The sequence below is a fragment of the Atractosteus spatula genome, assembly GCF_055471065.1.
Source record: "Atractosteus spatula isolate fAtrSpa1 chromosome 24 unlocalized genomic scaffold, fAtrSpa1.hap1 SUPER_24_unloc_1, whole genome shotgun sequence".
Classification (NCBI taxonomy): domain Eukaryota; kingdom Metazoa; phylum Chordata; class Actinopteri; order Semionotiformes; family Lepisosteidae; genus Atractosteus; species Atractosteus spatula.
This window is the reverse complement of record NW_028296641.1, coordinates 156,218-169,870: the sequence shown is the minus strand read 5'-3', so window position 1 is coordinate 169,870 and position 13,653 is coordinate 156,218. Positions and strand designations below refer to the sequence as shown.

The 13,653-nt window shown below is 63.1% G+C and overlaps 1 protein-coding gene across 1 annotated transcript; it reads right to left on the bottom strand.

Moving 5' to 3' along the window:
* Window positions 1–119: 119 nt before the first annotated feature.
* klc2 (kinesin light chain 2) lies at window positions 120–12,988 on the bottom strand. Its single transcript, XM_088908943.1, has 15 exons — window positions 12,356–12,988; window positions 10,066–10,336; window positions 9,412–9,642; window positions 8,897–8,969; window positions 8,241–8,463; window positions 7,561–7,750; window positions 6,906–7,079; window positions 6,710–6,809; window positions 6,518–6,567; window positions 6,344–6,411; window positions 5,866–5,974; window positions 5,608–5,766; window positions 5,396–5,520; window positions 3,820–3,877; window positions 120–3,550 (listed from the first exon to the last, which is right to left on the bottom strand). The coding sequence occupies exons 2-15, from the start codon at window positions 10,309–10,311 to the stop codon at window positions 3,467–3,469; spliced, it is 1,890 nt and encodes a 629-aa protein (XP_088765069.1). The 5' UTR covers window positions 10,312–10,336; window positions 12,356–12,988; the 3' UTR covers window positions 120–3,466.
* Window positions 12,989–13,653: the final 665 nt, after the last annotated feature.

Below are 13,653 nucleotides of genomic sequence, written 5' to 3'. Positions count from 1 at the left end.
GTTCTCCTGCTTTCCCGAGGTGTGCTTCTGCTGGGTTCCAGCGGCGCCAGCGCCCTCCGGTGGGCAGACAGCTCACAGAAACAAAAGCACGGGGACACAGAAGAGCCAGGACTCGGGCGTCGTTTTGGAAAAGTGGATTTTTAATGAATCTTTAATTAGAACATACGTTGTGGCTGAAATCCAATGACTTGGATATTACAGGCCTTTCGCTCACAGTACAATGTATCCCTACATTCCTAGCAGTGTAACACAGAAATTATATTCCATTCTCTCGCAGGATGGTCTCTCCCGTCACAGCCTAGATACCCATCCCCTATAGCACAGCCCACAGCCCACAGGCTCTAGTCCTGTCCCATCCCCTATAGCACAGCCCACAGCCCACAGTCTCTAGTCCAGTCCAGTATAGCACAGCCCACAGCCCACAGGCTCTAGTCTTGTCCAGTCCCCTATAGCACAGCCCACAGGCTCTTGTCCTGTCCCCTATAGCACAGCCCACAGTCTCTAGTCCAGTCCAGTCCCCTATAGCACAGCCCACAGGCTCTAGTCCAGTCCCCTATAGCACAGCCCACAGCCCACAGGCTCTAGTCCAGTCCCCTATAGCACAGGCCACAGGCTCTAGTCCAGTCCCCTATAGCACAGCCCACAGGCTCTAGTCCAGTCCCCTATAGCACAGCCCACAGCCCACAGGCTCTAGTCCAGTCCCCTATAGCACAGCCCACAGGCTCTAGTCCAGTCCCCTATAGCACAGCCCACAGCCCACAGGCTCTAGTCCAGTCCCCTATAGCACAGCCCACAGTCTCTAGTCCAGTCCAGTCCCCTATAGCACAGCCCACAGTCTCTAGTCCAGTCCCCTATAGCACAGCCCACAGGCTCTAGTCCCGTCCCCTATAGCACAGACCACAGCCCACAGGCTCTAGTCCCGTCCCCTATAGCACAGACCACAGCCCACAGGCTCTAGTCCAGTCCCCTATAGCACAGCCCACAGTCTCTAGTCCAGTCCAGTCCCCTATAGCACAGCCCACAGTCTCTAGTCCAGTCCAGTCCCCTATAGCACAGCCCACAGTCTCTAGTCCAGTCCCCTATAGCACAGCCCACAGGCTCTAGTCCCGTCCCCTATAGCACAGCCCACAGCCCACAGGCTCTAGTCCAGTCCCCTATAGCACAGCCCACAGTCTCTAGTCCAGTCCCCTATAGCACAGCCCACAGGCTCTAGTCCCGTCCCCTATAGCACAGACCACAGCCCACAGGCTCTAGTCCCGTCCCCTATAGCACAGCCCACAGGCTCTAGTCCCGTCCCCTATAGCACAGCCCACAGGCTTTAGTCCCGTCCCCTATAGCACAGCCCACAGGCTCTAGTCCCGTCCCCTATAGCACAGCCCACAGCCCACAGGCTCTAGTCCCGTCCCCTATAGCACAGCCCACAGGCTCTAGTCCAGTCCCCTATAGCACAGCCCACAGCCCACAGGCTCTAGTCCAGTCCCCTATAGCTCAGCCCACATCATAATGACTCACAGGTCCTCACACACCCTATATCTCTGTCCCCTAAAACTACCTCCTCAAAGTATCCTATTGCCCTGCCCCCTAAAACTACCCCCTCACACACCCTATAGCCCTGCTCTCTAAAACTACTCCTTCTCAACCCCCACACCCCCCCTTCCTATGGTAACCCCACTCCTCCAATCCACTAGTGAGCCTTGGCCCCTGTAGGCAGCCCCCCAGTAACAGGTCTCCCCAACTTTCTATTCTACCCTGCTGACAGAAACAGCTCCTCGTGAAACTGGTCATTTGTAGGGTCACATTGATAACGTGGGGTTCAGACGGTGGGGCAGGAACAAAGTCACAACAGACCATGCATGTGGAAAGGAAAATGGGGGTACACAGCATCACCTTTGTCAACAACGCAATGCGATTGTGGCACCAGAAGGGGTACACATCTTTGCCACCAGGGGGCAGCCTGAGCGTGCAGGGGTGCGCGTCGGTGCCGGAGCAGATGAGCCAATGAACAGCAGGATACAGGCGGCAGGCATGAGCCTGTGAGTGTCAGCACACAGCACTGACCCCCCTGGACACCTCAGGGCAGCGTGACCCCCTCTACTGACCCCACTGGACACCCCAGGGCAGCGTGACCCCCAGCACTGACCCCCCTGGACACCCCAGTGCAGCGTGACCCCAGTACTGACCCCCCTGGACACCTCGGTACAGTGACCCCCAGCCCTGACCCCACTGGACACCTCGGTACAGTGTGACCCCCAGCCCTGACCCCACTGGACACCCCAGTGCAGTGTGACCCCCAGCACTGACCCCACTAGACACCTTGGTCACCATGGTAACAGAGCCACTCTCCCATCACCACCTCCCTGACGACAGGGATGCAAGGACACCATCCCTTGTTGCCACGGTGACTAGACATAGCCTCAAGGATAGATGAGTGCTGGTGGGGGGTGTACGGGGGGTGTAGGTGATGAAGAGATGATGGAGATACACTGCCCTGCCAGAATACAATGAGCAGCCATGGCCACACACTTGCACACTCACAGCAGGGCTCGACCATTAGTTACAATCAATAAGGAAGTGTAGGGCACCTGGCACCCCCAGCCATCCAAACACAGAAAGAAGGAATCAGGACCACCCCCCCCCATAGCCAGACCCCGCTCCAGTAGCCCCTAAACTTCACCTGTGCTCTGTGCGAGAGAAGCAGTCAGCCAGCTCTGTAAGCCAATAATTTAGACCCTTATATACAGACACAGACCCAGAGCAGGCAGAGGCCTCCCCATAGGAACCCCCCCCCCCCCAACACTTCTGACATGACCCCCCACCGCTCCACCCCTTCAATAAAGATGAATATTCTACACCTAGGTGTGCCCTGCGCGACTCCGCTAACGTGGCGAGTCACAGAAACAGGCGCTGAGCATTCACGAGAGCTGCATGCCTCGGGCGAGCAAAGAAGAGAGGTCGAGCGCGTCTGCTGGGAGCCCCCGCGGGCGCTGCGGGCGCTGCGGGCGCTGCGAGGCCAAGGCAAGAGGCACAAAGGCATCTTTCGGCTTTCCGCCGACGTCCCGGGGCGTCATGACCCCCTCCTTCCACCAGAGGGCTCCCGGCGAGGATGCTCGACCTCACCCTTGGAAAGCGGCATGCGGGATAATCTCTGTTAATTTATAGAATTGTTTCTTTAATCCTCCTCCCCCCCCCCCCCACTCCCGATGGCCAGTTCAGCAAACATCTTGAACTGCAGGAGTACGCTACACCCTGTCCCACCCCGCGATAAAGTAAAGGCTTCTTCGTGGCAAAGGCAATTTCTTTTCTCCCCCCCCAAAAAATTAAATGCGCGCTCAGAATTTTGGTTTGCATGTCTCAGGAATTTTCAATCAGGCAGGAAACAGGGCAGCCCCTCCTGGTGCTGAACGGGAGGGGGGGGGGGTCCTTCCTTAACACCCCCACCCCCCACCCCCCCTTTCGGGGCTCAACTTCATCCAATCAGAGAGCTGCGTCTTGAGAGGTCAACGTTGCTGGCGCTCAGTCCCCTGGATTCCGATAGGCCAGCGCTAGGCTGCTGCAAAAATCAGACAATAGCCGTAAGATTATTAGATTAATACTGACGGAGACAGCAGCACAGACACACTGCACCGAAGTGATACACTGGCACACAAACACAGAGACACGGACTGGCACCCAGCATAATGCACTGACTCTCGCACGGAATGCCACCCTGACCGGCACACAGACACGCACACAGACTGCCACAGATAACGACTGGCCCCCAAGCAAACTGACACACTGAGTGGCACGCAGACACGCCGACCGGCGGCTCCGAGCTCGAACCTGTGCAGGGTCCTCGGCAGTCTTGTTCAGGAAGTTGAGAGAGCTCGCGCGCTTCATCCTGCGGACGAACACAGGGGGGAGGGCACAGTTCTCACAGACTGGCCAGCGCAGCAGAACAGGACTCGAGAAAACCACACTACAGCCCGAGCCCGGTTCTGTAGAGCCCCACACTGTAACCCCAGCCCCAGCCCGGTGCTGTAACCCCAGCCCGAGCCCGGTGCTGTAGAGCCCCACACTGTAACCCTAGCCCGAGCCCGGTTCTGTAGAGCCACACACTGTAACCCCAGCCCCAGCCCGGTGCTGTAACCCCAGCCCGAGCCCGGTTCTGTAGAGCCCCACACTGTAACCCCAGCCCAAGCCCAGTGCTGTAGAACCCCACACTCTAACCCCAGCCCGAGCCCGGTTCTGTAGAGCCCCACACTGTAACCCCAGCCCCAGCCCGGTGCTGTAACCCCAGCCCGAGCCCGGTGCTGTAGAGCCCCACACTGTAACCCCAGCCCCAGCCCGGTGCTGTAGAACCCCACACTCTAACCCCAGCCCGAGCCCGGTTCTGTAGAGCCCCACACTGTAACCCCAGCCCAAGCCCGGTTCTGTAACCCCAGCCCGAGCCCAGTGCTGTAGAACCCCACACTCTAACCCCAGCCCCAGCCCGGTGCTGTAACCCCAGCCCGAGCCCGGTGCTGTAGAGCCCCACACTGTAACCCTAGCCCGAGCCCGGTTCTGTAGAGCCACACACTGTAACCCCAGCCCGAGCCCGATTCTGTAGAGCCTGATTCTGTAGAGCCCCACACTGTAACCCCAACCCGAGCCTGGTACTGTAACCCCAGCCCGAGCCCAGTGCTGTAGAGCCCCACACTGTAACCCCAGCCCGAGCCCGGTTCTGTAGAGCCACACACTGTAACCCCAGCCCGAGCCCGGTTCTGTAGAGCCACACACTGTAACCCCAGCCCGAGCCCGATTCTGTAGAGCCTGATTCTGTAGAGCCCCACACTGTAACCCCAACCCGAGCCTGGTACTGTAACCCCAGCCCGAGCCCGGTTCTGTAGAACCCCACACTGTAACCCCAGCCCCAGCCCGGTGCTGTAACCCCAGCCCGAGCCCGGTTCTGTAGAACCCCACACTGTAACCCCAGCCCGAGCCCGGTGCTGTAACCCCACACTGTAACCCCAGCCCGAGCCCAGTGCTGTAGAACCCCACACTCTAACCCCAGCCCCAGCCCGGTGCTGTAACCCCAGCCCGAGCCCGGTGCTGTAGAACCCCACACTGTAACCCCAGCCCCAGCCCGGTGCTGTAACCCCAGCCCCAGCCCGGTGCTGTAGAGCCCCACACTGTAACCCCAGCCCCAGCCCGGTGCTGTAACCCCAGCCCCAGCCCGGTGCTGTAGAGCCCCACACTGTAACCCCAGCCCCAGCCCGGTGCTGTAACCCCAGCCCGAGCCCAGTGCTGTAGAGCCCCACACTGTAACCCCAGCCCCAGCCCGGTGCTGTAACCCCAGCCCGAGCCCGGTGCTGTAGAGCCCCACACTGTAACCCCAGCCCCAGCCCGGTGCTGTAACCCCAGCCCGGTGCTCTCTCACCCGGGGTTGCGGGGCTCCTGGGGGCCGCTGCCCTGCAGCTTCTTCACCAGCATCCCGCTGCTCCGGCGCAGCGCCTCCCGGATCTTCCCGAAGGAGCCGCTGCGCCGCAGGGCCCCGCTGCCGTCCTGCGGGGACAGGGGAGGGTTTCCAGCCGCTGCCCGCCCGCCCGCCGGCGAGGGGCGCGGACGGGGGCGGCGGGGCGCCGGACTCACCCCGCTCCAGTCCGCCGGCTCCTCGCCCTCCGCGCCGCAGTCCCCCCGCGGGCCCCCCGGCCCGCTCAGGCCCTCCCGGCTCTGCCGTCGCTCGCCCCCCGCCGGGGCCCCCTCCTTCAGCAGCTCCACCACCTTGCTCTGGTTCACGGCGTCGATGCCCTGCGGGGCCGAGAGAGGCGGGGTCAGCGCCGATGCCGACGCCCCCCCCCCCGCACCGCCCCCCGCCCCAGCCCCGCCCCCGCCCCCGCCCCCGCTGACCTGCTTGCGCGTCTTGGTGGCGCACTCCTCCAGCGTCTCCGCGGCCTCCAGCTTGCCCTGTCGGCGGTACAGCGCCCCCAGGCTCTTGAGGGTGGTGTTGACCGTGGGGCTGCGGGAGAGGGGCAGGAGCAGCTGACTCAGGGAGAGAGGAGGGGCCGGGCCGGGCCGGGCCAGCACCGGGGCACGAGACCTCCGGGGAGTGCAGGCTGCTGGTCGACCAGTAGGTGGCGCTCCTCCCTCCAGACCAGAATATCCAATAGCAAGCGCACTGAGCCCCCCCAGTCCACTGGGTACAATTTACACACAGAGCCCCCCTTCGCCTGTCCACCGGACACAAAGAGCCCCCCCAGTCCACTGGGTACAATTTACACACAGAGCCCCCCCTGGCCTGTCCACTGGACACACCGGACACAAAGACCCCTAGTCTCCTGTCCACGGGTATGCTGGACACACTGCCCTGTCCACTGGACACACTCACCTGTCCACTTTGCAGGCCTTGTACCAGCTACCGTACTCCCCATAGGGCCCGGAGTCTCGGCGCTTCCCCTGGGGAGAGACAGGAGTGAGACAGGAGTGAGACAGGAGTGAGACAGGAGTGAGAGGCAGGAGCTCGGATGAGGGAGATCCTGCCCAGAAGACAGTGACTCAGTACCTTGCTCTCCTCTCTCTCCTCCGCGTGCATCCAGATGGGCTTGTTGTCATCTAGGGAACAAGACAGGAGAATCAGCAGCCTGCGCCCCACTGTACCCCCCAACAACCTCCCCGCTGTACAGCCTCACAGCCCCCCAGGAATCTCCCCACTGTACCCCAGCCGGGCACTGTGGGCACAGGGAGCGGCTCTTACTGTTGACCGAGCCGAACTCCTTCTCGTGCGCGCGGGTCAGGATCTCCTTGTACAGGCACTCCGCGTCCTTGAACTTCCCCTGCTTCAGGTAGCAGGTGGCCTGGCGGGACGGGAGGAGACGGAGAGGCGGGTGAGTCGGGGGGGCGCAGACAGGTGCTGGGGGGGGGGGGCGGGGGGAGGGGGGGGGAGCACTCACCAGGTTGTTCTTGGTCTTGGCCACGTTGGGGTCGTCGGCGCCCAGCTTGGCCTGGTAGATCTCCAGGGCGCGCTGGTAGTAGTACTCCACCTCCTGGTACTTGCCCTGGTTCTGGCACAGCAGCGCCAGGTTGTTCAGCTGCTTGGCCACGTCCGGGTGGTACTTCCCCAGGACCTGCGGGACACAGGCAGGATCTTTCTGGGATCCCCCCCCGCAGAACCCCGGTACCCCAAAACCCCCGCTTCCCTCTCCCTCTCCCTCCCCCCCCCATGGCTTGCTCTTCCTAGGGGGTCACCCCCTGCACCCCGAAATCGACCGGTGCTGGGGAGATGAAGGTGATGTACACAACCCCCCCCACTGCTCTCACCCTGACCCGATCTCCTCAGGGTAGGCCTGACAACACCGTCAACCCACACTGGCTCCCGGGTCCGGCCCGGCCCGACGAGCCCCGAGCCCGGTCCCTGCGGGCCACGCTGGCTCCCGGGTCGGGCCCGGTCCCTGCAGGCCACGCTGGCTCCCGGCCCCGGCCAGACTCGACGAGCCCCGAGCCCAGTCCCTGCGGGCCACGCTGGCTCCCGGGTCGGGCCCGGTCCCTGCGGGCCACGCTGGCTCCCGGGTCTTGCCCGGCCCCGGCGGGCCACGCTGGCTCCAGTACCTTCTCGCGGATCTCCAGCGCCCTCTTGCACAGCGGCTCGGCCTCGCGGTACTTGCCCCGCTTGCCGTACAGCACGGCCAGGTTGTTGAGCGTGGCGGCCACGGCGGGGTGGTCCTTGCCCAGCGTCTTCTCCCGGATGGCCAGCGCGTCGTTCAGCAGGTGGGCCGCCTCCTTGTACTTGTTCTGGTCCCTGCAACGCCAGCACAGGCGCCCCCGTTACCGTAACTGTAGGGGGTCCCCGGCCCTGCTCCTGTGGGGCCCCAATCTCTTTACACTGGGGGTCCTCAGCCCTGCTCTTGGGGAGCCCCAGTCTCTTTACACTGAGGGGTCTCTGGCCCTGCTCCTGGGGAGCCCCAGTCTCTTTACACTGGGGGTCCCTGGCCCTGCTCCTGGGGAGCCCCAGTTTCTTTACACTTGGGGGTCTCTGGCCCTGCTCCTGGGGAGCACCATTTTCCTTAAATTGGGGGTACAGGAGGTTTTCAAGGTCACTCTTATATCCCCGATTTCTAAAAACCTGTTTTGTTCAATGAATTTAGAGATCATCTGGGACTAAGCTTAATTGCAGGGTACAGCTGTGCCTCACTCAGGACTTGAACCCGCAACCCCCCAGCCCTCCCGTCCCGAGCTCCGACCTGCACACCAGGGCCAGGGTGTTGCGCTGTGGGGCGGGGGGCTCTCACCTGTACACCAGGGCCAGGATGTTGAGCATGGTGGCCACGTCGGGGTGGTCGTGGCCGGAGGTCTTCTCCAGGTCCTCCAGCGCCTGCTTGCACAGCGGCACGGCCACCTCGTAGCGGCCCTGAGAGGCGTACTGGATCACCAGGTTGTGGAGGGTCCGCAGGCGCGCCGGGATCTCGTAGCCCCCCTGCTGGGCCGCGGCCTCCCCGCTGCTGTGCTGCTGGCCTGGAGAGAGAGAGAGGAGGAGGGCAGAGAGAGCCCAGGACAGAGGGGCAGTGTGCCAGGGGAGTAGCGTGGCTGGACAGAGGGGCAGTGTGCCAGGGGCGTGTCCCACCTGAGTCCAGGACAGAGGGGCAGTGTGCCAGGGGCGTGGCGTGGCTGGACAGAGGGGCAGTGTGCCAGGGGAGTGCCCTACCTGAGCCCAGGACAGAGGGGCAGTGTGCCAAGGGCGTGGTGTGGCTGGACAGAGGGGCAGTGTGCCAGGGGAGTGCCCTACCTGAGCCCAGGACAGAGGGGCAGTGTGCCAAGGGCGTGGTGTGGCTGGACAGAGGGGCAGTGTGCCAGGGGAGTGCCCTACCTGAGCCCAGGACAGAGGGGCAGTGTGCCAAGGGCGTGGCGTGGCTGGACAGAGGGGCAGTGTGCCAGGGGAGTGCCCTACCTGAGCCCTGGTCGTCGTCGTTGGGGAAAAGGTCATCCAGGCTGTCCTTGGGGGCCTCGCTGGTCTTCTCATCCTGCAGGGATGAGTATTATTAACAATGTCCACCTTCTCCCTCCTCTCCCCTCTCCCTGTGCCCCTGTACACCTCCTCTCCTTGTACTCCCTCTTCCTGTACCCCCCCATACCTCCTCTCTCTCCCTGTGCCCCTGAACCCCTGTACCCCTCATCTCCTTGTACTCGCTCTTCCTGTACCCCCTCTCTCCCTGTGCCCCCCTGTACCCCCTCTCTCCCTGTGCCCCTCCTCTCCCTGTACCCCCCCCATACCCCCTCTCTCCCTGTGCCCCCCCTGTACCCCCTCTCTCCCTGTGCCCCTCTTCTCACTGTGCTTCTGTACCCTTCATCTCCTTGTACCCCCTCATCTCCCTGTGCCCCCTCTCTCTCCCTGTGCCCCCCTGTACCCCCTCTCTCCCTGTGCCCCCCCTCTCTCCCTGTGCCCCCCCTCTCCCCGCGCAGTACCGAGGGGGAGACGTCGTCGTCGAACTTGCGGATCTGGTTCATGAACTCCAGGTGCTTCTTCTCCTCCTCCAGCTGGGCCACGCTCTGCTCGCTGCGCTGCAGCCGCTGCTGGGTGCCCGCCAGCTCATCCCGCAGCCACTGGTTCTCCTGGCACAGCCGGCGCACCTGCGCCCGCAGCTTCTGCTTCTCCGCCTCCACCGCGCTCAGGTGGCTGGACAGGGCGATGAGCACCTGCGGGCAGGCGGGCGGCACGGCTGAGCACCCCGATACTGACCCCCACCCCGTCACAGACCCCCGAGACCCCCGACCCCCTCCTGCCACCCCGATACTGACCGCAGGGACCCCCCACCCCATCCTGCTACCCCGATACTGACCTCAGAGATCCCCAACCCCATCTTGTTACCCAGATACTGACCTCAGAGACCTCTGACCCCTTCCTGGTACCCCGATACTGACCTCAGAGACCTCCAACCCCATCCTGTTACCCCAATACTGACTGCAGGGTCCCCCTACCCTGTCACAGACCCCCGAGACCCCCAACCCCATCCTGCTACCCGATACTGACCTCAGAGACCCCCAACCCCATCCTGTTACCCCGATACTGACCCCAGAGACCTCTGACCCCATCCTGCTACCTCTCCCTGCCCCCCGTACCTGCGCCTCCCCCAGCCCCAGCTCGATGGCGTCCAGGCTCTTGCGCAGCAGCCCCGACTTCTCCTGCGCCACGGGGAGCTGGGGGTCGTCCGGCGGCGCCACTCCGTCCAGCAGCGCGGCCAGCAGGGCGGCGTGCTCGCTGCGCAGCGTCTCCAGCCCCTGCATCACCGCCTTGGTGCTCAGCACGATCTCGTCCTGCGAGAGGCGCTCCAGGGGCTCGTCCTGGGGCAGCACCATGGCGGACATCCCACACGACACAGGCCGCCAAGCCCTGGGGCAGAGGGGACAGCACCGTCATACAGCACTGCTACACTACTGCACTGCACCGTCATACAGCACCGCAGCACTGTACCGTCATACAACACTGCTACACTGCACCGTCATACAGCACTGCTACACTTCAGCACTGCACTGTCATACAACACTACAGCACTGTACCGTCATACAACACTGCTACACTACAGCACTGCACTGTCATACAACACTGCTACACTTCAGCACTGCATGGTCATACAGCACCACTACACTACAGCACTGCACTGTCATACAACACTGCTACACTTCAGCACTGCATGGTCATACAGCACCACTACACTGCAGCACTGCACTGTCATACAGCACTACAGCACTGCACTGTCATACAGCACTACAGCACTACAGCACTGCACTGTCATACAGCACTACAGCACTACAGCACTGCACTGTCATACAGCACTACAGCACTGCACTGTCATACAGCACTACAGCACTACAGCACTGCACTGTCATACAGCACTACAGCACTGCACTGTCATACAGCACTACAGCACTGCACTGTCATACAGCACTACAGCACTACAGCACTGCACTGTCATACAGCACTACAGCACTACAGCACTGCACTGTCATACAGCACTACAGCACTGCACTGTCATACAGCACTACAGCACTACAGCACTGCACTGTCATACAGCACTGCAGCACTGCACTGTCATACAGCACCACTACACTGCAGCACTGCACTGTTGGGGCGCAAACCGCAGTCTGCGTGAGTCCTAATGCCCTACTATAGTGACAGGGACACTATACTGTAAAACTGAGGTCCTGACTCTCTGTGCTCATTAGAAACCCCGGGGTGTTTCTCGAAAAGAGTAGGGGTGTAACCCCAGTGTCCTGGCCTTGACCCCTCATGGCCTCCTAATAACCCCCCTCTCTGAACTGGCTCCATCACTCTGCTCTCCTCCCCACTGAGAGCTGGGGCGTGGGGAGCGGACTGGCGCCTCATCCAGGTGGGGGTGCACACTGGTGGGGGTGGAGGGGATCCCCATGACCTGTACAGAGCTCTGAAGGGAGTGTCCAGAAAAGCGACCCCTGAACAACACTCATCTACACAAAGAGTGGCAGGGGTCTGGAGCCAGCCGCGCTGCCAAAACCGGCACAACGCCCCCCCCCCCCCCCCAGGAAGGGGACACGAGCTAGCGAGCGGACAAGCCCAGGCGGGGGGACGGGGGCTCGTTTAACACTCCCAGCGACTCGCCAAGCAGACGCCGCCCCGCACCTGCCGGCCCTGTCCCCCCCCCGCCGCCGCCAGCACGCACACGCGGCGCTAGAGGTACCGCAATGCGCCAACCGGCGCGGGGGACAGCGCCGCGTCACGGGAGCGCCGGGCCGCCGCCGGACAGCCGGGCCACCGGGCCGCCGGACTTCATGAGACCCGCAGGCGGAGCCGCCGCCGCCGCCCGGAACACACAGCCGCGCGCATCCGTCACCGAGGTGCCCGACCCGCCGCCCTGCGTGCCCAAAACACGCCAGCACGTGCAGACGTAGACGGGCATGGTCCAGCTGGACCACCCCCCACCTCCCACCAGACCTCCGGAGCGCCGAGCCGAACCGGGCCGGGCCGGGCCGGGCCGGGCCGGGGCCCCTAACTCAACACGGGCTCGCCCTAATCCGCTCTTTACGTCCCACTCGCGGATGTGCAAAGTAAAACAAAACCAGAACCAGAACCCCTCACATTTCTCACAGCTCGCGACCTCCCCCCCCGGTACTGGCCCGGACAGAGGACACTGAGTGACGTGACGCGGGACGCCGTCAGTCCCAGAACCCGGGTCCAGCCGGGTCAGGGAATCGGGTCTGGAAACGGGTCACTAGAGCCGAACCCCCCCCAGTCCTGTGTCTGAATGAAGCGGTCGAGCGCGCTGAACCCGGGCCCGCGGCCCCTCGGGGGGGCACACAGCCGTGGGGAGGGCGAGAGGAGGAGGAGGGGGGGGGGTGCTGGGAGAGGAAGAGCGGCTCACGGTCAATGACTCACCTGATTCTCGCCCCCTGAGGCGCCGGTGTCGTCCCGTCCCCTGAAGGCTCGGCTCGGCTCGGTTCAGCTCAGCTCAGCTCGCCGGCTCGGTCCCCCGACACCTGCCGCATCCGAGGGGCCCGGAAAGCGGGCTCGCGGTGCAGGTCCAGTCTCCGTGGTTCGGCCCCGCCGGTCCTGTCCGGGTCGGCTGACCGAGCAGCGCCGCCCCCCCCCTCAGTCCCGCACAGGCACGCACGCGAGGAAGCCCCCCAGTCCGAGATATGCCCCCCGCGCCGGGTCTCTTCCCTGCGTGTCTGCACCTCTGCGTGTCTGCTCTCGCTCTTTCTACTGCCGCATCCGGCACGGCGGGCTCATTCCTAACGGGACGGGTCCACGCAGCGTGGGGAGGAGGAGGAGGGAGGGGGTCGGGAGAAAGGTTATCGGAGCCGTGTGCCCCCGCCACTCGTGTGCACGTCAGGCTCTTCTCTTTGCGAAAAGAAAGGAAAGGCGCCCGTGTCCGTGTCCGTGCGTGGTCGCCGTTATTGTTATTGTTGTTGTTGTTGTTGTTGTTTCTTTTTACACGACCAAGCTGTCGCGAGGAACCGGCATCCCGAATGCTCCGCTGCGCGCGACTGGCTCGCTCTCCGCACTGACAGCCGCTCGCGAGCCGAAAATGGCTGTTGTGCCTATATGGGCTTCCCAGAAGCCCCGGCGCAGGCGCGATGACGTCACCGCCCAAAACACTGCCGCCAGTGCCGGGGCCGTTCCTCTCCCTCCTCCTCCTCCTCCACTCTCTCATTCCTCCTCTCTCTCCATCCTCCCTCTCCCTCCCTCATCCTCTCTCCTCTCTCTCCCTCCTCCTCCTCCACTCTCTCATTCCTCCTCTCTCCTCTCTCTCCCTCATCCTCTCTCCTCTCTCCCTCCTCCTCCTCATCCTCTCTCCTCTCTCTCCCTCCTCCTCCACTCTCTCCCTCCTCCTCTTCCTCCAACACCTTTGAAGCCACAGACAGATGGACGGACAGGAGAAGGAGTGAGCCGGGAGCACACCTAAAGAAATCTGGGGTCCCCAGGGCTCCCCGAGTTTCAAGGGGGCACCACGACAACCCCGCGCAGCCACCACATCTGGACCCACAGCTGGCGGCTCAAAACTCTCCCCCTGTCGCGCTCCGCCGGGCTGCGGTGATAAATACTCCACTTCCAGAACCCCAGGGCTCTGTAAGGCCTCCATTTCCTGACCGCTGGGGGTCTATCCCAGCACCCCACGGGCACAAGGCAGGGCACACCCGGGTCCGGACGCCAGTCCGTCGCAGGACACACAC